Source organism: Rattus rattus, chromosome 11 (genome assembly GCF_011064425.1).
Source record: "Rattus rattus isolate New Zealand chromosome 11, Rrattus_CSIRO_v1, whole genome shotgun sequence".
In the NCBI taxonomy this organism is placed as follows: Eukaryota; Metazoa; Chordata; class Mammalia; order Rodentia; family Muridae; genus Rattus; species Rattus rattus.
The window spans coordinates 14,029,289-14,053,747 of record NC_046164.1 but is presented as its reverse complement, the minus strand read 5'-3'; the positions used below and the strand labels follow the sequence as shown (position 1 = coordinate 14,053,747).

The 24,459-nt window shown below is 44.8% G+C and overlaps 1 protein-coding gene across 1 annotated transcript; it reads left to right on the top strand.

Annotated features, from left to right (window-relative positions):
• On the top strand, window positions 1–15,016 carry LOC116912673 (17-beta-hydroxysteroid dehydrogenase 13). Its single transcript, XM_032916790.1, has 7 exons — window positions 1–716; window positions 5,165–5,272; window positions 7,005–7,136; window positions 9,053–9,159; window positions 11,251–11,388; window positions 12,937–13,053; window positions 14,602–15,016. The coding sequence occupies exons 1-7, from the start codon at window positions 507–509 to the stop codon at window positions 14,690–14,692; spliced, it is 903 nt and encodes a 300-aa protein (XP_032772681.1). The 5' UTR covers window positions 1–506; the 3' UTR covers window positions 14,693–15,016.
• The last annotated feature ends 9,443 nt before the right edge of the window (window positions 15,017–24,459 follow it).

Sequence of the window (24,459 nt, the reverse complement as noted above, 5' to 3'; positions counted from 1 at the left end):
TCTCTCTCTCTCTCTCTCTTTGTGTGTGTGTAGAGTTGGTTGTCTCCCTCCACTTTGGATTTGGGGATCAGACTCAGGTGAGGCTTACATGACAAGCACTTTTGACTGCTAAGTCCTCTCACTAATCCCTTAAAGTTTCATTAATATGCACACACACACACACACACACACACACACACACAAAATGATAACAGACCATTAGCTGATGCAATCCTTCCAGAATAACTTTGAGAAGTGAAGTTTTGTGTTGAAACATGGAACACAACTGTTTTTCAGATAAGCAGGTCCAAAGGGCACAACCCACTGGGTTCCCTGACCTATGCTGTGCTTATGTTAGAGACTGGCATTATTTCAAAAACCAATGGTGTATCTGATTTGTCAGGGGACACAGTCAAAGTCTGCCTCTTCTCTGGCAGTCCACGATACCTGACAGGGCTCTCTGTGGAGCTCCGTGCAGGGGCGTCTGCTAGGAGAACAGAGTCCAAGGGAGAGAGCAGCTCAGAGCCATGAACCTCATCCTGGAGCTTCTCTTGCTGGTGGGCATCATCATCTACTCCTACCTGGAGTCACTGGTAAAGTTCTTCATTCCCCAGAGAAGAAAGTCTGTGGCCGGACAGACTGTTCTCATCACGGGAGCTGGACACGGAATAGGCAGGCTGACGGCTTATGAATTTGCAAAGCGGAAAAGCAGATTGGTCCTGTGGGATATTAATAAGGTAAGGAAGCATGTTTCTGCCACCCTTTTAATGTCACAAAAATAATAAGGCGTAGGTTTCTCTGCTCACTTGACTTAGTGTCGGCTTTTCTTTGTGCTTTCCGTTTTCAAAGTTTTAATAAATCACCGGAGCCTTTCTAGATCCCTGGGATGTGAGAGCTAGGCAGAACCAATGCACTGGAGAACTAAGCCTGGGGCGTTTTGTTTTGTTTGTTTGTTTCTATCATGGTGTACAATATGATAACGAGACGAAGGGGTCAGGAAGCCTCCCAGCTGCTGAACTTAGGCAAGCCACGTAACTTACCTCAACTTCAATTTTTTTAAAAAATCTTTACAATTGGAATAAAACCTCGGAGGGAGACAAAACCCACAGACGATTATTGCCAACAACCAAATTGGCCAATAGGCAGTTTATTGAAGCTAGGAATAACTTTTGTGTTTTTAAATTTTCATTTATTCGGTTATTCATTTGTTCCTTTCTGTGATAGGCCGAAGCCGGGACTTATTACATGCCAGGCGAACACTCACCATTGAGTCACAGCTGCCACTCAAGGTTTTTACACAGTTGAGGGGTTCTCAAAACAAAAAGTACACGAAGGACTTACAGTAGAAACCCCCTGGTGCCTCCACTCACACGCAAGCAACCCTAAAACACTCACATCTGACTTTTAGCGGGAAAAAAAAAAAGAATTGCCAGATCCTGAGCAAGAAGAGTCCATGAAGAGAGTAACACTTTAAGTACTTAAGGTGGCCTGGTGCGTGCCCAGCACCACATATGGTAATGTCTACATATCCGCCAGGCTTTCGTTTGGACATCTCTGAGAAGTTGTTAACCTCTTATTTATTTATAAATGGTCTTAACTACCCTTAAGTCTGAAGGCATTGATATCTTATGTCACTTTCTCCTAAACATGCACATTCCCACACGTAATGTACCGTAAAAATATGTGCCACAAGAAGCTGTCTCTGGGACTGTAATCTTTGAAGAACTGGACTAGGGACACAGCAGTTATCTAGCATATACAAGCTAGATAGTAGATCCACCTGTGGCTGGGTTTGAAGCCCAGCACTACAAGAAAATCAAAACCAAACGTCTGGGCTGACACATACAAGACACACATACAGTGTGGCTCACACTGGAGAAACTCGGGGTGTTGTTTGTTTGTTTGTTTGTTGAGCAGTTTCCAAAGGTTTCCTTGAGATTTGCTTGGCTTCAGGTAACCCTGTTTTTATGTTCTTTGCCATCTGCAGTTAGCTCACACTTTCCCCAGCCTTCGAATGCTCTTTGGTTCATTTTGAGCAGTGAAGAATCCCGAGATGCACTGTGCATCTTTGTTTAGCAGACACAGGTGTCTGTGGGCAAGATGGGCTAACGGGGTACATGGAGATGATTCTGAGATTAGCAAATCCTGCAGAGATCCTAGGCAGTCTTCTTGGAGTTGAAAACCTGAGTCTGCTGATCTTAGACCCTTGTAAAAAATATATATAAACAAGAATATGTCATGAAAAAGCTTCATGAATCTTTCAGATCACCACCCAAGTGTGCCTGGTGGGAAGGCATCAATACTTAACTTAGTACATTTCCTTTAATTTGAAAATTTTCAGGCACAGAAAGAGTAAAACTAGCAAGAGGTCACATCAAAGATGACTTCCACTTCTTTTTCTGTTCCTGAAAACTGAGTACTCTACCTTGTAAACTCTCTTTGAATTCTTGAATGTCGTGATTAAACATTTAAGACATCAAATGATTTGGCCACAAAGCTGCAAGCGTAACTCTGGCTCCCCTGTTCACTGAGGGGCCAGCTTTCCATTGATGCTGGCTCCTTTCCCTTAAACGGTGAGATGCAAGGCCACAGAGAAGCCCCTGACTTTAAAAAACAGTGACACAGAGACTTGAAACAAGGGAGGCCAGCGGGGGGAAGGGCTGCAGGAAGGTAACCAGGGATGAAAGCGTTCATGTGTATTCAAGGAATGAAGGGCAAATCTAAGAAGCACAAAAGGACTCAATAGTAAAATCGTAGAACCAGCCTAGGTGCCCATCCATAGATGTGCTTTTCACACATAGAACATAGTTCAGTCTTTTGGAAGAATGAGATCACTCTGAAGGACATTGGACGAAACTGGAGGTCACTAAAACATTAGGTGAAAAAGGAGCCAGGCTCACAAAACGAGGGATGGGAGGCAGGGCGCTCATGGTCACTCTGCTCTGGCCCTAGCACTGGAGGATCCAAGGCAAGAGGGTTCCTGCAAGTTAGAACCCAGCCCTGGTTACAGGTGGAGCTATAGCAAGAGACAAAAGAGTGTAGGAGAAGACAGTAAGCATGGGCTGTCATGCCTTGTGTGTGGGAATGCCATCACGGATCACACTAATTTGTACACTATTAAAAAGGACATGGGGATTAGCAACACACAGGGGCATTGACACCCCAGATGTTTCCTGTGCAAAAGTGACAAAGAGCTGCATTCTGCTATGCTCCAGATTAGTTATAAGGCTGGATAATTTGCAAGTTATTAGCATCTATTGCTCATACAGGATACCGGGCTTCACCTTAAGCTTTCTAGACATGTGTATTCTGATCAAATTCACTGTTCAGCCCATCATTATCTCTGGTCCCCTTACACTCTTGCTGATCCCCTCTCTAACCGTCTCCTTGGTCTTTCATATCTTCCGTATGTGCGTGAGCTAATGAATTTAGTTAGGATTGCTAACTTGAGCTTGGATGAGGGCTTATTACAGGAGTAGGGACAGCTTGCTGAAGGCTGTGCTACTGAAGAAAGTAACACTGATACATTGTTTCTCCTTCAGTTCAATCATTTGCTTATCTATTAAAGTAACACTGATACATTGTTTCTTCTTCGGTTCAATCATTTGCTTAGCTATTGAAGTAACACTGATACATTGTTTCTTCTTCAGTCAAATCTTCGCTTGAGCTACTGAAGAAAGTAACACTGATACATTGTTTCTTCTTCAGTCAAATCTTCGCTTGACCCTCTGGTTACTGCCTCTCCTTGCAGCTGTATGAGACTAGTGAGGAGAACAGCTTGGCCATGTGGCGGTAGGCAGCCTTCATTAGTGGAAATGAAGCCAGCATTAGTGGAAAACTTTCCTAGCCAGACCACATCTCTATTCCACAGTCCCATGCAGACCTATGCCCTATGTGGAAGCCTATCCCAAGTCTATGTGAAGGGACAGTTGGTTTTGAAGCGACATCCTAAACCCCCTTAAAGTCTGTTCTTTGAGACTCTTATTGTTGCTTCGTGGTTTAGCCAAGATGGGGAAATGCAAACGGGTCAGAGGGAGGCAACCAGCATAGCCAAAACCACCATCCACTCAGGGACAGCCCGCATGATGGCTACATGATTGCCATCCCAGCATGCACAAGAGCGAGCTTCCTGGGCATCTTCACTCTTCATCACAGAGAAATGGGGACAACCATTAGAGGGGAAAGTATGCTTTTAAAAAAGAATTTGAACCCCATACTGTTCACTATGAAATCAATAGGTGTCAAAACTTAAAAAGAATTCACATTTTCCTGAAATGTAAGTTAAAAAACAAAACAAAACAAAAAGTCAAGGGTGATGATTTACACCTGTAATTGCAATATTCAGAAGGTTGAGGCAGGAGGATTGGCCTGAGTTGGAAGCCAGATTTGGGGTGCACATGGTAAGCAAGGGATAGAGAGTGACAACTGGTCTAAAACAATAAGAGAGAAAACACACACACACACACACACACACACACACACACACACACACACCATGGTAGGACAATCTCAGGTAAAAGGCTTCTGAATTTAGACTAAAAATAAGCTGTCTCCATGTCTTAGAGGACTTGTGCGCAATTCTCACCTTAGTGAGAATTCAACCATTGGCTCTTGGCCTTTTCCCCTCCAAAGCTCCAGAAGATTAAATACCCAGTTAAGATTGGCACGTGTAGTAACAGTTTCCCCATGGAAGCTTTTCTTGGATAAGACTCTCTCCTGGCACCAGGGGCATGAACCCAAGTTGTCAGTGGAAGCCAACTAGAGTGGCCGCTAGATGGTGGCTCAGCACTTTACTGCCAGCAGTGGGTGCTGCTCCACAACCGTGTGCCGATCGAGTGGACCAGTCTTCTGTCCTCCATGCTCAGACATCTTCCCTACACTGTGAGGCGCAGCGTCTTCGAGGACTTATGGGATGCCCTTCATGCTATGACATCATCACTCTAGACAGGCAGCCCAGGCCAAGATGAAAAACTGCAAAAGCCTTAACCGGAAGGGATTGTTTTTCTTTGGCTCCAGGCTCCGCTGCTACTTTGGCAGTTAATTAGTCAATGTAATTAAATAATGAGTTCACATAAGCAGATTAATTGAACAAGGATTTTAAAGTATTTTAAAGAGCCTGATCTTTTCTCGAATTTGCCTCCCCCCCCACCCCGCCCCCTTACTCCACCCCCACTGCCGGCCCCAGCACGGTGTTGAGGAAACCGCGGCCAAATGCAGGAAACTGGGGGCTGTCGTGCACGTGTTTGTGGTGGACTGCAGCAACCGGGCAGAGATTTACAAGTCTGTGGATCAGGTGAGAACCGGGATGCATGTGTCTACATATAACCCTCCGCATCAGCTGATACTGAGCGGGGAAATGAAAAGGTTGTCTTCGTCTAGAGCTGCTTGGCTTCCAGTAGACGTCAGCTGCTCGGTCAAGTTGCTGTGACCGAAGGAGGACAAATATAGAACTTTCTTGGTATTAATAGCCACTCAACTCTCACTGTTTCATAGTTTGAATCAAATCTGCTGTGACCAAAAATTTGGCCCAGAGGAAACGAAAGATGATTTACCAGCAGAAAATTTGTTATCTTTTCTAACTTTTTTAAAATTAGATTTTGTTTTACTTTTTCTTTAACTTATTTCCTCTCTGAGATTTTATTGGTTTGTGTATAATCTAGTCTTTTATGGAAAACACAGTTAATGGCTTTTTAAGCATTTTATTTATTTGCTCTGTGTGTGTGTGTGTGTGTGTGTGTGTGTGTGTGTGTGTAGCGCTGCACACATACCCCACAGTGTGTATGTGGAATTCAGATGACAACTTTTGAAAGTAGATCTCTCCATCCATGATGTGGATCTTGGGGTTATCAGGTCTGGAAAAGAAAAACAAAAATAAATGCTTTTACCCACTGAGCCATCTCTCCATCCATACCTACTCTTTTAAAAAGCAAACATCGAGTGCTTATGATAAACCAAACTCTCCAATAAGCTACTGCCTTTTCTAATCTGATTTAATTTTTTAAATCCCATTAGCCTCACTATAGATAGGCAAATAAAAGCTTGGATGGTGTGGCCCAGAAAAAGATCCTGTGGCCAGTGCGAAGAACCACCAAGATTAATTACTTAATTTTAAGTGTAAATACGTAACACTTAAGTATCATTTACCAGCACAAACATCAATTATATATATATATACATATATATATGTATATATATATATGTATATATGTGTGTGATTTATTTACTTATTTAGTGTATGTGAGGTATGTGTAGCTGTCTTCACACACACCAGAAGAGGGCATCAGATCCCATTACAGATGGTTATAAGCCACCATGTGATTTCTGGGATTTGAACTCAGGACCTCTGGAAGAGCAGTCAGTGCTCTTAACCACTGAGCCATCTCTCCAACTCACAAACATCAGTTCTTGTTTATTTAAGTTCATAAGCTTTCACACTACCTATTATATACTGGGCACACAATTTAAGGTTGTAACCAAAACAGTTCAGCCCTACCTCATGATGGGTTCCCTTCGTGTTGCTGACCTGGTTCTTTCACATCTGAACTCTGAGACCTCATGCACTGGAATAACAAAAGCCTAGATGGCCATGTGTCCAGGCTAGCTGTCACCAAAGCCAGTGACCACAGACAGAAAGGGCATCTTAAAGCTGTTCTTTATTCTTGGAAGATGAATTGATATCTTAGATATCTGTCTTCTATGTCATCCCAGCCAGCAGATGGCAGTGGGTGTGGACAAAGGCTGTCTGATTGTAGGGGCAGTGGATGTTGAGTTGGCCTAGTTTCTGCTGGTATCAACCTTGGACTCCTTGGATGGCTAGGGGTAAGGTGTAGAGTGGTTAGCTCAGAACACCCAGTGTGTAACTGCTGAGCTATAAATAGTGTGTATGTTCTGGTTCTGTTTGACATGGGGGAATGTATATCCTTATAACATAGAATATAAAAATGTCTCTATCTGTCTGTCCCCCTATCAGCATGGGCTCTGTGAGAATGACTTACCCTGTGTGTGCATTCTCTGCATTTTAAAAGGTAAAGAAAGAAGTTGGTGACATAGAGATTGTGGTAAACAATGCTGGGGCGATTTATCCAGCCGACCTTCTTAGCACCAAGGATGAGGAGATCACCAAGACCTTCGAGGTCAACATCCTAGGACATTTTTGGGTGAGTAAGTCAGAAAGACTTATGATTGTGTGTATCTGATATCTCTTCAGTACAAGGACGTCATTGAGTTCACAATATTGGGGGGGGGTTAGGGTTTTTTGTTTTGCTTTGTCTTTTTAAGATCTATTTATTTATTATATATAAATAAGTACACTGTAGCTGTCTTCAGACACACCAGAAGAGGGGCATCAGATCTCATTACAGATGGTTGTGAGCCACCATGTGGTTGCTGGGAATTGAACTCAGGACCTCTGGAAGAGCAGCCAGTGCTCCTAACCACTGAGCCATCTCCCCAGCCCCATTTTTTGTTTTGTTAATATTTTTTTTCTTTTTTTCGGGGCTGGGGACCGAACCCAGGACCTTGCGCTTCCTAGGCAAGCGCTCTACCACTGAGCCAAATCCCCAACTCCCTTTTTTTTTTTTTTTTTTCAAACAAAATCTAACATAAGGCTTGGCCTGTGCCAGCCAGGTCTACCAAAAAAATATATATATATATATATATATATATATATATATATATATATATATATATATATATATATTTGTGGAGGTTTGCTGAGATTTCCCCCGTACATCTTTCCAATATTTTAGAGGAGATGCGTGCTGCATACATCTTTCTGTGTCTTCCTTTCACAGGTGTTTAGAGTTGAAAAGACAGACAACAACTATTCAGATGCGTGCAGGAGTTGGGGACACTTTGGGTTAGGTTCTGAGATAAGTAGACATTTTGACCTAGCATTATCATCTACAAACTTCCTGCCTGAGAACTTCACCATCGAGTTACCAAAAGGGAAAAAAAATCTCAAAATGTTTTATGTCAGTTAACAAGTTTGCAGTGGTCTGTATTCGAATCTCAGTCATAAGCAGCCTACTGGCTGTGAGATGAATAAGTCTGGTAGATCTGTGGAATTCTGGAGCGTAGAGAGATGAGTCAGAAGATTTCTTACTATTGGTGGTTTGTGAGAAACTGAAGTATGCTTCTCAACCCTTTGGAGGGAGCATTTATAGGAATTAATGTTGTGGGGCCCCGATATTACTATGGCACCTGGAGCAAACCTGGATTTGAAGAGCATCCTTCATCAGCCCCTCATGACTCGACTAACATCCCAGTCACATGGCAGAGAGAGCCTGCAGATTAGTTATCGAATAATTAATAGGAAATTATAGCTATGTCACAAGATATATCAAAAGGTAGAGGTTTAGAAAAACAGGAGCTCTCATCGCCACCATATAGATCTGCAGGCAGGGCTGGTAGGGGTTTGGCCTGGCAATCTGGGCTCTAGGAATTTACATAGAATTTGAAGAGTGGGTCTGTAAAATTCTTATAAAATGTCCTGATATTTCCCGCTATACAGTGAGGCTTTTTTCCCCCCCGAAACAAAAAATCTTTTGTTTCCCAAGAATGTATCCTATAATGTATACTGTTTCAAGAAAGAGATTTGTGTCTCCTCCCTATGCATGGTGGCTATGGGCCAGGATAGAACTTCAACTGCTTTGATGGGAGTACAGATTCTCTTTCCTCAAACTGGAGCCAAGAACTTGTAAAACGGTAAATCAGCCTTCAGTTCCTGCATCTGTGGATGTCCCCCTCGACAATGTGGCTCAGAGCTCAGCCTAGCATACACAAAACCCTTGGGTTGATCCCTAGCACTGAGAAAAATAACAATGTTGTTTATGTGGCAAATCCAGGAGGGAGCTACTCAACTCCTCAAGGGAAGAGGGGGCATGCTCGCTCCACAGTTCCTGGGCATGATCTAGACGGCATTCTGAGTACTGCCCTAATCTCAGAGTCTTGCAAGTGTGTGATTTCCAATGCCCCCTCCTCCGATTCAGTGCAAGCATTGGAAATGAAACCACCTGGCCTGGAATCTCTCTAATCCCCGTGCGGTTTCTTTCCTTTTCATGTGGACCTTAAGATCATAAAAGCAGTCCTTCCATCGATGCTGAGAAGAAACTCTGGCCATATTGTCACAGTGGCTTCAGTGTGTGGCCACAGAGTGATTCCTTATCTCATCCCATATTGGTAGGTATCGCATGCTCACAGCGCTGTGCACTTGTGCTTATTAGCTTAGGGATTATTCATAGGGAATTATTACGGGGTTAATTAACATAATTTCCTCAATGCTCACAGTTTGGTAATTTGGACATAGGGAATTTACCTAGTACATTAGGTTAATTTTCAAATGACTTCTAAAGCAAGGAAACTTGATTTAATATTATTTAAATTATCTTAGGTTTCTGAAAACTGCCCCATGGAGTATGTTTCCATTATGTCCTAGAATGAGGAGCTGTTGAGAGAAGAAACACAGCAGAGTAGGAAGCAAAGCACCCAGAAGCTAACACGAGCACAGAGGTAGAGCGTGGCCTATGTGCATGCGAGTGTGAGGGAAGGAAATGGAGCACTCACTTTCCCAGGAGATGCAGACAGTGCACACCATGTCCCGGGGACACAGACAGTGCACACCATGTCCCAGGGACACAGACACACTCGCCATCTGCAGCACATCCCTGCGACCTCTGCTATTGGCATCTTGTTTCCCTACTGCTATACGATGGTCTCAGGAACAATTTTACCAGGATATGTGGATGTAGCAGATGCATGTGTTATTTCTTTAGAGGCATATTCAAAGCTAAACTTGATCATGGACTAAACAATCCCTCACACACTAAACATGGCCACAGATGAGTTAAATTTCAATGTAGTTCAGGTTTCCATTACACACACACACACACACACACACACAGAGGGAGAGAGAGACAGAGAGAGAGAGAGACAGACAGAGAGAGAGACAGAGAGAGAGAGAGAGAGCTGAGGGAGACAGAGAGAGAAAGAGAGAGACAGAGACAGAGAGAGAGAGATAGACAGAGACAGAGAGAGACAGAGAGACAGACAGAGACAGTGAGAGAGAGAGAGAGTAGAGGGAGACAGAGACAGAGACAGAGACAGAGAGAGAGAGATAGACAGAGACAGAGAGAGACAGAGAGACAGACAGAGACAGTGAGAGAGAGACAGAGAGAGAGAGACATGACACAGAGACAGACAGAGACAGAGACAGAGAGGGAGACAGAGACAGAGAGACATACACACAGACACACACACACAGAGAGCACACAGAGAGAGAGACAGAGAGAGAGAGAGAGAGAGAGAGAGAGACACAGAGACAGAGACAGAGAGAGAGACAGAGAGGGAGACAGAGACAGAGAGAGACAGACAGAGACAGAGAGAGAGACAGAGATAGACAGAGACAGAGAGACAGACAGAGACAGTGAGGGAGACAGACAGAGACAGAGAGAGAGACAGAGAGAGAGAGTAGAGGGAGACAGAGACAGAGATAACTTCTAACACTGATTTTTTTTTCACATGGACAAAAACTACAGTTAAAACTTACATAGAGCCTTGTAGATAATAAGTCACTATGCATATGCTGACCTGTTGAGTTTTGCTACCTACATTTTATAATCAGAAAGAACAAAAGGCTAAAGGTTGCACATACAAACACAACCCTACCAACACCGTCAAGAGCCCCTTTACTCCAAATGCACACAATTAGGAGACCAATGAGGCTACCAGCGACAAGAGAGAAAACATCAGCTCACTAATCAAGGGAGGAGAAATGAGCTCCGCCCGCAAAAGTTTGTCAATGTTAGCTTCGCAATGTTTTAAAAGGTTAAAAACTAATAAAACCTGAGTAAGAAGCATTGACTGGACCATAGAAAAGGTCACATGCACAGTGAAAAACATTAAACCCATCTGCAAAGTGGCCCTTTTGCTAACACTGCTACTTAGAAATTAGAAACAGAAGCCTGGGGGTTAGCAATGGTTGAATGAATACATGCTTGCCATGTATCGATCCTTGAGTTCGATCCCCATCACCCCAAGGGAAAAAAACAGGTATTGTGCTTGTTCAGAATTCTGTGTAATGCCTAAGAAAAGAAAACCAAATGGTCATTTGCCCTCTCAGAAAAACTAGAGTAGCAGGTTGGGACCAATGATGCTATCTTCTCAATGGTAGCCGAGACTGCCCGCTCCCCGTCCCCTCCCGTCCCCGTCCTCCCCCGTCCTCGTCCTCCCCCCCCGCCCCGCCCCCTTTGCCGATGGCTGCTTTTCTCACAGCTCCAGCAAGTTCGCTGCTGTGGGCTTCCACAGAGCACTGACTGCAGAACTGGACACCTTGGGGAAAACCGGTATCAAAACCTCCTGTCTCTGCCCTGTGTTCGTGAATACTGGCTTCACCAAAAACCCAAGTACCAGGTGAGAGGGGAATGAGTTGTGCAGACCTTTAAGCTGGAGCCCTCCTAAACGCTGGACTCTTGAGAAGGCCATAGGTACTTAACAAGTATGTCACACGCTCGTTTTAGTTAATCCGGTGGCATGATCTCAACCCATAGTTGCTTTCTTATGTGGGACAGTGGGGCCCATTAAAATCCTGGCAGGTGCTCAGTGTGGAATCCGATGCGTTTGGTCAGGAGTATCCTACCTCTCCAGGGGAAGATGCAATGAGGGAGGAAACCAAGAACACGTTTAGGTTGGCCATGAGCCTGGAGCAACCTTAGCTGCAGACACAGCAGTGCCCAGGGCCCAGGAGTGTTCCCACTCAGGCTCTGGACCCTGGATCTCCCCTCCCTGCTGAGGCTGACATTGAGATGCTCATGTCAGATGTGGCTCTAAGGCTGGACTGAAAACTCCATTGCAAAACTAGGAAGGGGAGACACAGAGCCAGGATAATGTAAAAGGTATTGACTCGCGCTGCTGTGTGAGGGTTTGCCGTGCTGCTGTGTGAGGGTTTGCCGGTCCTCAGCACAGACATCTCAATCACACGTGAGTCTGCGGAAACCACAGACTGTCTCATGGGATTCAGTTCCAGCACCCACAACAGCCATGCCTAGGCATGCTAACCTTGGGGTGACACCTAAAATCCATTTTTTTTCTTTTTTTCTTTTTTCTTTTTTTTTTTTTTTTTTTGGAGCTGGGGACCAAACCCAGGGCCATGTGCTTGCTAGGCAAGCGCTCTACCACTGAGCCAAATCCCCAACTCTAAAATCCATTTTTATGCTTTGGTTTTTCTCTCGTCTTCATTAATGAACGACTCCAACACTGGACATAGGTTATAAGCACTTCTCGCTGATACACATGTGCAACCTTTGAATCGAGAAATGCCACGCCGTCAGCTCTAACAGAACGCTCTTTACGCAGATCTTAAATCTCCAGAAAACTGCAGGAGAAGCAAATCTCAAGGACTAAACAGCTCAAAACGAATCAGCTCTGTGGATACTCACACATAACAGGAAGTGTACTCAGACTTAGAATATTCTGTTTATATCCAGCAGGCATTGGAAATCCAGTGTTTCCTTCCTGGCCCTGAGTAATGCTATGCCCACCATTTTGTTCCCTGGCTGCCCCACCCCTCCCTATCTCGTACCTTGTTGTGATTTAATTAACTTGACCTGGTGAGGTAACAGACAGACCTACTGGACCCATGAGCATAAGGATGGGCTAACAAGACGTCAGCGTGGGAGGTGGAAGGGGGAGGGGTGACGTTCAAGAAGGGAAACCTGGGACACTTTAAATCCTAATTCTGAATTTGGTGAGGAGACAAGATAATTTCCTTCCTTCGTTAATTAATTAACTAAATTAATTAATTAAAAACAATATAAATCGAGAGGCTTGGGTTTTGCCTCAACGATGGAATACATGCTTAGTATGTATGAAGTTCTGGGTTCAATTCTAGCATCCAAGGGAAGAAGTAAGATATAAATGGGCATAAGCTCTCCCTCCCCCCCCCAAACCCCTTTCCATCAGGTTATGGCCTGTGTTAGAGCCGGATGAAGTTGCAAGGAGTCTGATTGATGGGATACTTACCAACAAGAAAATGATCTTCGTTCCGTCCTGTATCAATATCTCTCTAATAGTGGAAATGTAAGTACGGCACAGAACCCTGAGACACTGGAGCACAAATAGAAATGCTGCTATGGAAACTCCCCACCTCCCTAGTGAAAATTACTTCTTCTTGTTACTGGCCTACTTACCTCCCTCCTTACCTCCCTCCCTCCCCCCACCCCTGTTTCTTTCGATACAGTCTCTCACTGAGACCTGGACTCACCAGTTTGGTTAGGATAGATGTTCAGCACCAGGAATATCCCAGGGCCTATAGCCCCCAACACTAGGGTTACAAATGCAGAACCACTATGCCCAGGAGTTTATGTGTGTGTGTTCTGAGGATTGGACTCCGGTCCCCCATGCTTGTGTGACTCTCCCTAAACCCTCGGGTGCTCAGTTTTCAAGGTTCTTGGCGACAGTGCGCATCTCAAACGTCTTACAATCCACTCCATACAATTTTATACCACTTCATTTACAATCCGAGAGTCTTACAGTGGAATCGTTTCTCTTTTTTCCCCTGCCCCAGGCTTATGAGCCTCAAAGACGGCAAAACGCCCTGAAACTAATGTCCTCTGCACAGCTCAAACAGGTCTCATGTATATGACCAAGATGCAAAAATGATTGGTTTCTGTGCCTGGGGTGAGAACAGTTACCTGTCTCTAAGCCCTTGCCTCCTGCACAGCAGCTCTCTGGGTGATGTGTTACCCTGGTAACAGGGCTTTTGCTCTCTTTGCATTTGACTCCTCTTAGAGAGAGACTGGATTCTGTGAACAGAAGCAGACACTAATCTTTGGGCTTGTTGTTCAAGGGCCTGCGTCAGTTCCCTTCTTACCCTCCACAGCTGGATCACCCCCCACCTCTGTCTCTTCTCCCATCTGCCCTCTACCCAGGGGCTCACAAAGAAGGAGATGTTGCATTAGTAAACAACACCAACATGATAGGAAATACTGTGTAGAAAGCGCTTGTCCTGCCCTCCACTCCATGCATGCCCTTCCTTATTCTGTCCTCTCGGACATAACCCTCTGACATGTCAAGGTTTTCAGCCCGTGTAAACCCTTCCGCGTCTTATTATAGACAGCTGATGGTTTTCTGTATTCATTTCCAGTTGGCCGTGTTTAACTGATGGGCAGCGCAATATGCTAAGAGGCAGTAGCTTTTGAATAGGCTCTTTAGTTTTTCTTTCTCTAAAGTAATCGGTCTGGACACAGGCAGAGGGGGAAGGCGGTGTGCGGTGGACTCTGAGTTCTCTGCCCCTCCAGAACACGCTGCCATTTTCGGAAGTGAGCTTGGTGTCAGTTCTAGGCGATCATTGGTAGAAAATCTCATCCGATTTTGCTATTGCGAGAGTGGTGCTATGTTATATATAGATCACCGCAGATGGGGGCGAGGGAGGGGAGACTAAGGAAGAAGCAGAGAGTAGAGGGGAAACTGGATATGGGCCAGGTAAGCGAGTGTCAGGGAGCCTTTTAAATTGACAACAGAAAGAAACACTGGCAGCGAAACTTCAAGTTAAAAAGCTCTCTCTCTCTCTCTCTCTCTCTCTCTCTCTCTCTCTCTCTCTCTCTCTCTCTCTCTCTTTTAATGCAGGTTTTTTCCTGAACGTGTCTTGAAAGCTATAAACCGTATACAGAATATTCAGTTTGAAGCGATTGTGGGCCACAAAACCAAGAGGAAGTAACATCTTGTGTGCAGAGACATGTGGACGCCAATGAGGTGAAGCCAAGTTTAGAGCGGACGCGAGGCTTTCTTTCACGCGTTTTAGAAGTGTTCCTTGTGTTTAAAATGTAGGTTTGGCCCTAGAAGCCATCGAGCAAACAAGAGTGGTCAACTGTCCTTCTGGTTTCTTATACTTAATCTCTCAGCCCCTGGTATTGGGTTCTGGAAATGGAGCTGTAGTAAGACAATGCCCGTCGCACGGCCGAGTGAAAAGTCAATTGGTGTGTTTTTACTAAACAGAAATGTGGGAGAAAGGGTAAGATAATAAAATCTTGGACAAATGCTGGCACGCTGTAGTGGTTTCTGTTTTGATGGAGAAGTCGGTGTTTTAAGGTTGCTCTTTGTGGACAAGATGAAAACGCTGCCTTGCCTCCTTGACGTATGAATTAGGAAGGAATATTTTTGTTCCACTTTTTTTTCTCAGTGTGCAGTTTTCTTCACATCGCGTGAATGGGTAATGAGGCCGTTTTATTTACCCAACTCGGTGAAGCAAATATTGACACAGATTTGCAACTGTGAAATCTCAAACACCTTGTTCTTTGCTTTGGAAAGACCTTGAACACATTTGTTTTTCTTTTTTGCTCTATGAGGCAATAACTGAAAATATGCAACCGTATACATATGAATAGCGACATGACCTCCCACACAGATCCCATCAGGAAGCAGGAAACCTTCCTGGGTTTTCACTTGGCTTCTGTATTGACCGATCCCATGGACTAGCACAGGTTAAACAGACAGTCTGCATTGCCCTCCTGTCGATAAACCTGCAGAGTTATTGCCACATGTTGCTTTAGTACTTTTTAAAGGAAGCCCAGAGGAATGCCTGGGCATGCGGCAATGATCTCTTTATCCACTTCTGCAGATTCTGAGTGTAGATATCTTCCTTACAAGTACCAGGTTCATTTCTAAATATTTTTCTATGATAATCTTCATGTTCACAATTCTCACTTCTGTCAACATCCAGCTCCTTAGGCTACCCCGGGGAAGGACAGATCCCCAAGTAAGACTCCTTCTAGTTAGAGACTTGTCATAGAATTCTTAGGTCTCTGCGAGCATGGTGTCTTGATTTATTGATGAGTATTTCGGAATGGTGTAAGCGTCCACCCAGTTCATGGAAACATCCTTTTTGGTAAGCAGACAGTATCTCCTCTTGTTTGGTCCTGAACCGTTTTCTTCTTTATTCTCAAATGAACCATTCTCAACCAATCTCATGGCCACACTGACTGCCAGTAGTAAGGAGCCCATGAGCATCTGACATCACTGTGCAACTCTTGGATGTTATAGACTAAAAATGGCACCATGTTCAGACATAGCCAATGGAACTGGATGCATGGATGGAGTGAAGAGCACAACTTCAATAGTCCAGGGCCAGCAGAGGACTGGAGGTCACACAACATCGCTCCCCAACCTGCTGACACTTTAGTTTCCTCCATACACTGCTGAACAAGAGTGTACTTTATTCCAGAAGGCTATGAGCTGCGGGTTGAGGAGAGAGCTCAGTTGCTAAGAGAACTCCTCAGTCTTCCAGAGGAGCTGGATTCAGTTCAAAACGCCCACATGGTGATTTACAACAGTCCACTGCTCCATGTCCAGGGGATTTGACCCTCTCCAACACCAGGCATCCATGGGGTACCCATACATCATTCAGGCAAACACTCAGACACATAAAAGAGAAAAAGTGCATATTATAAATGAGCTAATACCGATGTTTTAAGCCAATAAAGTATGTGATTTTCTTAACAGCAATAAAATATTGGTGTGTGACATCATCACGCTAGCTGCACCACTGACTGAATAAACCCAAGCAGATTTCACTTCACCTCCTTTTCCCAAAGCATTTACAGTACTTAAGAAATAAAAGCCTATTTTTTTAAAGCATAAAATATATGAGGCAATTGTATCCTCTCAGATAAAAATGTTTTCTCTGGCCTGTGAGTTAGCTCAGTGGGCAAAGTCACTTCCTGCCGAGCCTAATGACCTGAAGTCAACCTCCAGAATCCACATTATAAAAAGAGAGATGGGATTCAGGGAAAGTGTCCTCTAATCATTGTACCCATGCCTGGGTGTATGAGCATCTATACGTGTGTGTGTGTGTGTGTGTGTGTGTGTGTGTGTGTGTGTGTGTGTGTGTGTGACTCTCTTTGGAAAGTCAGTTGTGTTGGGTAGTGTTTTGCTGGGGCAAACACGTGAAGGAATGTTCTCTTGAAGTGGACACGGGTGAAAGGCTAAGGCAGACTCGTGAAGGAAGATTTTGCTGAAGCAGACACAGGAGAAAGCATGTTCTGCTAAAGCAAACACACGGAAGGACAGAAGATAAAGGATCCTTCGCTAACAGTACACCTGTATTGGTCTGCCTTAAATTACGTAATTGAGCTCCGTTTGTCAGGACTCCATAGAGAGAAATGCACTAAAAAACCTCTGGTGGCGTGCTGCAGTTTGTGGCCTCTTCTGTGGGCTCCGGCTGATTGGCAGAGTGATGTCAGCTGAGACGGATGCACATGCTGAGGTGACCAAGCCAGCTCAGTCAGTCAACCGGGTCTCAAGGGAGGGAGTGAGGATTGAAAAAGGGAAAAAAAGAAGAATTAGATAAAGACTATAACACGACTCCAACTCTCCCTAAGGCAGAAGCAGCTTTAGTCTTTCCCAGCCTGCTTTTATATCATTCTAGGTTCATCCAAAACACATGGTCAGTTCTTAGATCAAAGGCAAAGTAAAGCGAATCGGTAATCAAGGAGGTCCCTCGAGACAGTAATTAAGTAAAGTAGAAAGCAAAGAGATCACGTGAGGTAGAAACTCAGCAAAGCAGCAAACACAGCCCCACGGTCACTGTTTCTGATATTCTTATCCGAGCCATTTCCTTGTCCAGGCCCAGTGACAAATGCCAAACTCCTAGAAGTGGCCCCAAAAGCTTACAACTCTGAGGCAAGACATGGTGAGTCAAGACCCCTGGAGGGCACGGGATGCTTGGAACGTGATGATGAGGGCTGAGCTTGCCTTGTTTACAGAGCTCATTTACTGGTCTCTCGTCTTCACTGGTCCTCATTTCCCTGAGAGAGGCAGATGAGAACTTCTCCTGGCGTTCCTCCCTGGTCCTTCCTGATGACTTGTGCCAAGGCTGAGGTCTGACTGTCTCTGCTAGGTCAAGTCACCTTGTTGCTAACCTGACTCTGCCGAACTGGACTGCTGGTGTATCCGTGAAGTGTTTGCGAGTGGATTGAGCTGCCATCGCTGACCTGTGAACTGAACTGCAGGTTTCCAGTCAACGAAGATGGGGGTTGCTCCAAACAACCTTTCTAATCAGGTCCACTTTCCCCATATCCTTTCTTTTCAAACCCCTGGTGGGTGGTGGGCTAAAAGGGAGGTTGAAATAACACTCGAAATGTATATAAGAAATACTCAAGTTAATAAAAAAAAATGGAAAAAAAAAAGGGAGGTTGAAGCATTTAAGAACCATCATTAAAAATAGGTTTTGAAAAATTAAAATTGTGTGTGTGAGAGAGAGAGAGCGGGAAGTTTTAAGAAAATGTTTTGTTTTGCTTTCCTTGAGTCAGAATCCTAACTATTGCCCTATACTGGCCACTACCTCGATATGGAATCCAAACGAATCTTGAGATTGAATCCTCCTGTCTCAGCTCCCAAGTGCTGATTACAGGCGTGTGCCATAGCACCCAACTGAAAAAAAAATACTTATAAATATTTTATAAATATTTGTGTAGTTTAGGAAGACTATTCATACCCATAGATGTTTTTCTCCATAAGAAAATATTACTACATGCTGATTGAAATATTACCACAGGCTGATTGAAATATCACTACATGTTGATCGATTCCCCAAAAGGCTGAAATCTAAAAGGAAAGTTTCCCAATGACCTAGAGGATGTATTTCATTTTGGTTTCTACTTGGCTGGGCAGGAAGAGCAGGCGTGTGGAGAGAAGCCAGTGGCACACCCAGTAACTTTGTCTCTCTGTTGATGTGTAAGGAGCTAGGAAAGCCAGTCACTAGACCTCGGGTCACATTGAAGTAGATGGTTCAGCACTGCTTGGCATTAGAGTGTGACCGAGGACCGTCACTTGTCATACCAGACACACCCCAAAGCCTTCTCCCCAAGTTTATGAACTCTACCTCGTAAGCACATATTTTATCTGTTCTGAAAAACTTAATCCATTCTGAAGGAAGCAGGGCCCTCCCTTGGGCGAGGCTGATGGAGCACCGCACAGTTTTGCTGGCTCGGAGCCAAGGTAAACTGTGCCCATTGTGGGTAACTGTCAGAAACAGATGACACATCTGTGTTTTCCCACGAGGTTAGAATTCGTTGAACGTCCATAAATTCACAAACCACCTTCACTGGCAACAATTTGCCAAGGAGTCCCATTTTTTTTCTCCCTGATAGCCAGCCAAGCTCTTCAATGCGAAGAACGTCAGATCACACAACGCAAGTCTCTGGGAGGGGGGGGGGGAGGAGACAGAGAGAGACAGAGAGAGAGAGAGAGAGAGAGAGAGAGAGAGGAGAGAGAGAGAGAGAGGAGGGGAGGAGGGGAGAGGGAGGGAAGGAGGAGGGAGAGAGAAAGGGAAGAGAGGGGAGGGAGGAGAGGAGAGAGAGGGGAGGAGAGAGAGAGAGGGAGGGAGAGAGAGAGAAATGGAAGGAGAGGGAGGGAGGAAACACAGGTTACCTAATGGCTACAAAAGGCTAAAGGGTGCTCAGCAGAGTCCAGTGGACTCTTAAAGAGGGCTGAGAGGCAGAGGAGGAAGCTGGTAGGGTTGCCAGGGGCTCTCTGTGGGAGATGAGATCTACTGGATGTACTGGAGCCCAGGGCACGGCAGAGTTGTACTGAGCCTCAGGGTTGATTTGCACTGCAGAAACCGGTTGGAGAAGCATGGGAGCTGTACAAGAAAGGGACGGGCCTGGGCTCAGATAGATTCGTGAGCAGATGGATAGCAAGCCCAGATGGACAAGGGGCAGACGGGCAAACTGAGGGCAGTGGGCTATATCTGCTCTGGGGACAAGCAGAGCTGAAGCTCCTGAGATAGCTGGTGTCCTCTGCTTGTGGTCACGCTGTTGACATACACACAGGGTAATCAGATGGCGGATATCCGGGCCCTGGTCACTGTGACGCCAGGGGTTCTGGTTTCTGGGCATGTCGCACCCTTTCTTGGGGCTGTTGTGTCTGAGAAGATCTTAGGCCTGGTTTTCATGACAGGATTTTAATAAACCCACATGCTTACAAGATAGCAGTTTGGTGTGATGTTTCTAGAATGGAATCTTATGTTTTGATTTTTGTTTTTTAACTTTTAGGAACAAGTCATTTTTTCTCCCTCTGCCTTATGAGCAGAGTCAAACAGACTGAATCACGTGCCCACCAAAGAACAGAGTCATCCTGCCTCTGGGCACTCAATACGGTATCAAAATGTTTGTAAAACATTGTCCCTCGGGGCAAGACACGGCCTGGGAAAACCAGTGTTTTGAGCACAGAGAGACAGGGATGGCCTGATCTCAACTCTCAACGGCAACACATTCTTCAGTGTTTGAAGGGAAGAGACAAGAGGCAGCTCAGGGTGGCAAGCTCTACCCCTGTTATCTCTTAGCAAAGCCCCGCTTGCCAATGGCCTGCAGATCCGGGAGGGAACTACGCTTTCTCACCAAAGAAAAATGGGCTTTAACCCCATCCTGTGGGCTGCACCCTCACAACCCAATTACCTCCCTTATATTCCACCTCTAGGTGGCGTCCCACTGGGAGATAAGATCTAAGTACATGAATTTAGATAGAATAGCAACACTAAATCAATAAAAAAAAATGCCAATTTATCTTTTATTGGCTAAATGGAAAGATTTTTCCATTCAGGGACTAACACTGGATGATCTTGGAGATGTGTCCTGCCTATTGCAATTACGGCTTCTCAACAGCATCTGTGTTTGCTTTGACATGGCCCGCCATTCTGAGGACTCGTAGACATGGGACGAAATCTCTTTAAATTAAAAACTATATTACAAATAACGCATGACTGTAAAACCAGATTTTAAGTAAGTGGAGAAATGGAAAACTTTACGAAGATCTTTAAGCTATTCACTGAATTCACAGTGTTGAGTTACTGGTTTTAAGCACTAATAATGTAGGTGTTTTTGAACATGTTGCCTGAAGGTTGATGTCTTTGGAAGAGAAGGAAGGATGGGCAGGAGAAAAGCTTTAGGAAGAGAGGGGCCAGAGCGAGGAGGAGGAGCTGGGAGAACGTGGCGGCATGTGTTAAGAATCTTCCTTGCGCATGGAACAGGTTGTTATGACTAGTTTTAAAGGATGGGTGCATACAGGATTGTGTGCTGTTTAGATGGGCAAATTATACCTTATCAATTGGGTCAGAGATTATTGTGTTGTGTGTTCACTCATGTGGCGACTTAATTGAGTTCAAGAGAGTGTGTGGTGGTGGGACACACAGGGCCCACCACAGAATTGGGATGTGTATGCCCTGCATGGTAACAATTCACCGAGGAAACAGTGAATGGCTCTTGGGCCACCCAGGAGCCTGGGAGAGAAAGTACAGTACGCTCAGGAACCGGTTGAGACCTGCACCTTTTTTATTTTTACCGCAACAGTTGCCATTTAAAGAAAACCATTGAAGGATGTGCTTGTACTATTTTCCCATGTTTTTGTAACTCTGAAAGTTTTCCAGACATAAAAAAAGGTTTGGGCTCTACCATTGAGCTATTCTCTTCAAGGATATCCTCTTCCCTGTATTCAAGGGTGCTCGGTAAATAAATGGCCAACATGACCGCTCCATTAGGGGGAAGGGTTTTATTGTGGGTAAGAGAGAGAAAAGATCTAAAAGCTTCTAGAAGTGTCTACAGCAGAGAGAAGCAAGAGAACTTGGGACGGACATTATACAGATTATAAGGGGGATGAGTACCAGGGGCAGAGGAGTGGAGGCCCTTTAGGGATGGAAAAATCTATTTGACCAGTTCCCCAAGAAATGCTGGCTTTTATCCAACCTCCAGAAATCCTACAGTCCAGCTGGGGCTCATTCCTATGCACATGGAGGAACTGAGACTTAACTTTGTTCTAACTTTGTGATGAGAGTCTCTGTAAGTTCCCCAGACTGTTCTCAACTCAGCCTGTAGCCCAGGGTGCTCTCTGAGTTTGCCTTCTCCTACCTCAGCCTCCACAGGTAACTGGGATTGTGGGGGTGTGCCACCAGACCCAGTTTTGAACTAAAAAAAAAAATGAAACAATAAAAACAGTGCTAATTTTTCCATATAGAATTGTAATCTTTTGAATAACACTTCTGCCTGTAGTTTCTAAAATCTCTGTCTTGATGCAATGAAAGTTTAAATATGAGGAGTAAAATATAAAAGAGCTTCGTCCTCCTTCCCCCAGAGCAGCTCAAGTGGGCATCTGTGACCAAGTCCTCGGGTTCCTTTCTCGCTATATTCTCTAATTTGTTTATTTGTTTTGTTGTAGCCCTGGTTGGCCTGGAACCCACCATAGAACTGAGACTGCCCTCAGACTTACAGTAATCCTTGTGCTTCTGCCTCTGAGAGACAAAAAACAGGTTAAAACAAAAACGAAGACCAACAGATTATTACAATTTGACTAAACTTAAGTAGAAAAATTCAAAATTTTTTTTTTGTCCCTGCTCTGTGGTAGTCTTACTATGTATAGAAAAGAGGAAACACTGGTCAAGGGATATATAGGTCAATGGATATCTAGGTCAAGAGATATGTAGACCAAGAGATATGTAGGTCAAGAAATATATAGGTCAAGAGATATATAGGTTGACTGTGGCATAGACCAGCTGAGAAAGAAGGTTCTTTCACAGCTAATATCCTAGGCTGCTTCCATTTTCATTGAGGAAAGCCTGACACTTTAAAATCCTACAGAAAATATCTGGAAAACACCAGAGTTCCCTGGCCTGGAACCTAGCTACCTGTCTAATACAGATGCCAACAATCTCGCCCAGGTGCCCACCAAGCTGTTTGTTTATTCGGGATATTTACATAAGAACAACCATTTTTTTTTTTTTTACAAAAAGTCAAACTAAATTTGGAACTTGGAAACATGTAAAATAGGAAAGAAAGGTGGCCGAGGGTCACTTCAATCTATTAATAATTATTACCATGGAGGTCTACAAATTAAAAGAACTTCTTTAGCGCTTCTAAAAGCTAGATGTGCGTAGATCCTCACAGTTTCTTCTTGGTGCTTTCTTCTGTGTGCCTACATAGTTATCATCAGAAGCTCTCCCTGTACTCTATTCACTAAAAGCTGGCTTCTTGATTGGCAGTTGTCAAGCTGTTCCAAGGAATCCAAACAGGGCGGAAACTTTACTCAAGCAGATTGGCAGCCATTGCTGTGGCCCCCGAGTGTGGCCAGACTGTGAGTGGCATTCCCATAGCCCCTAAATTCTCTTCAGAAGTTGTAGTAACTGTGACTTCAACCTCGCCAACTCCGTGGAAGCTTGCTACAGGCGTCCTACAATGGCTCTGACCAGGACAGCTTCAGGTGACCCAAACTTACAGCTCTCTGTTTAATATGCAGATATCCCCACCCAAGACAACCGAGTTAGAAAGGTCCGGTGCCTGGTGCAGAGTGCCACAACTAAGCAGAGTTTGTTGTTAGCAGACAGGATACCGTCTGCCCCTATATGACTGGATACATCTCCAACGGCATAGGTCCTCTGCCCACTTCTGTCAGGTCAATGAAGACTTTACACCTAGGCACTGTTGCTTTGGGTCACATTAGATAGAGCCTCCTGGAGTGGTTTGATCGTCTACTCATGGTCTTTATGGATACAGCAGGCTGAGCTGGTTGCACCAAGAGCAGTTAACATGGGGTTACCAGCCCCAAGCACACCTAGAAGTGATGACTTCTAAGAGTCCTTAAAGTGGCAAGAGACTGAAAGTGCAGAAGAGGAGAGCTCTAGAGCTGAGAAAGTAGAAGGCTGAGGCTCTGGGGGCAAATAATTTACACACTGAAACCCCAAAGGTAAAGCAGGAGAGCCAAGACCCGAGAGCAGGATGACTGTGAAAGAGTTCCCCAGGAGGAGGCCCCAGCAACAGAGGTGGGGAAGTCCAGAGTGGGTGGGGGTGGGACTGGGACTGCAGGAATTCAAAGGAAAGGGCAAAGAGAGCTGGGGGGCTCCTGGCTAGCTGCTAACAGCAAGGTAGCTGCTCTCTGCCTGTCAGAATTCCTGTCTAATAGAGAAAGAGTCCTAGCAGAAACCAGTCCCCAACCTTCTGTTGAGTGCGTAATATCATCTTTCAGCTCAGACACTGCTGTAACTTAGTAACAATAGTTACTAAGTGTGAGACACCGCTGTAACTTAGTAACAATGTGAGACACCAATGTAACTTCCCGATCGTTACTAAGTGTGGATCTTTAAAGATAAAACTCTAAGCCGTAGGGCCAGCTGCAGAAGAAAAAAAAACAAAAAAACTCAGTAAACAACCCAGGACAAGGCAGACAGTTGGCCTGAGGTAACCAATAAAAAGTTTGTTTAGAAGGTGCCAGATATCCAGCTCTGGTGAACAAGCACCTTTACACCACGCCGGAGCCCTCCCCAGAGGAATCCCTACTCTCTTCACAAAAGGCGCTCGCTGCTCTCTCCGCCCTGTAACACTGTAAGCAGAAGTAAGGGTTATAAATACTGACTGGCAACAGCATGTGGACACGGTGCTCAAGCAAAGCCTCTTGCCCATGAAGAGACCTGGTGACTAGGGTGTGAAGAACACTGCCAGGTTTCCA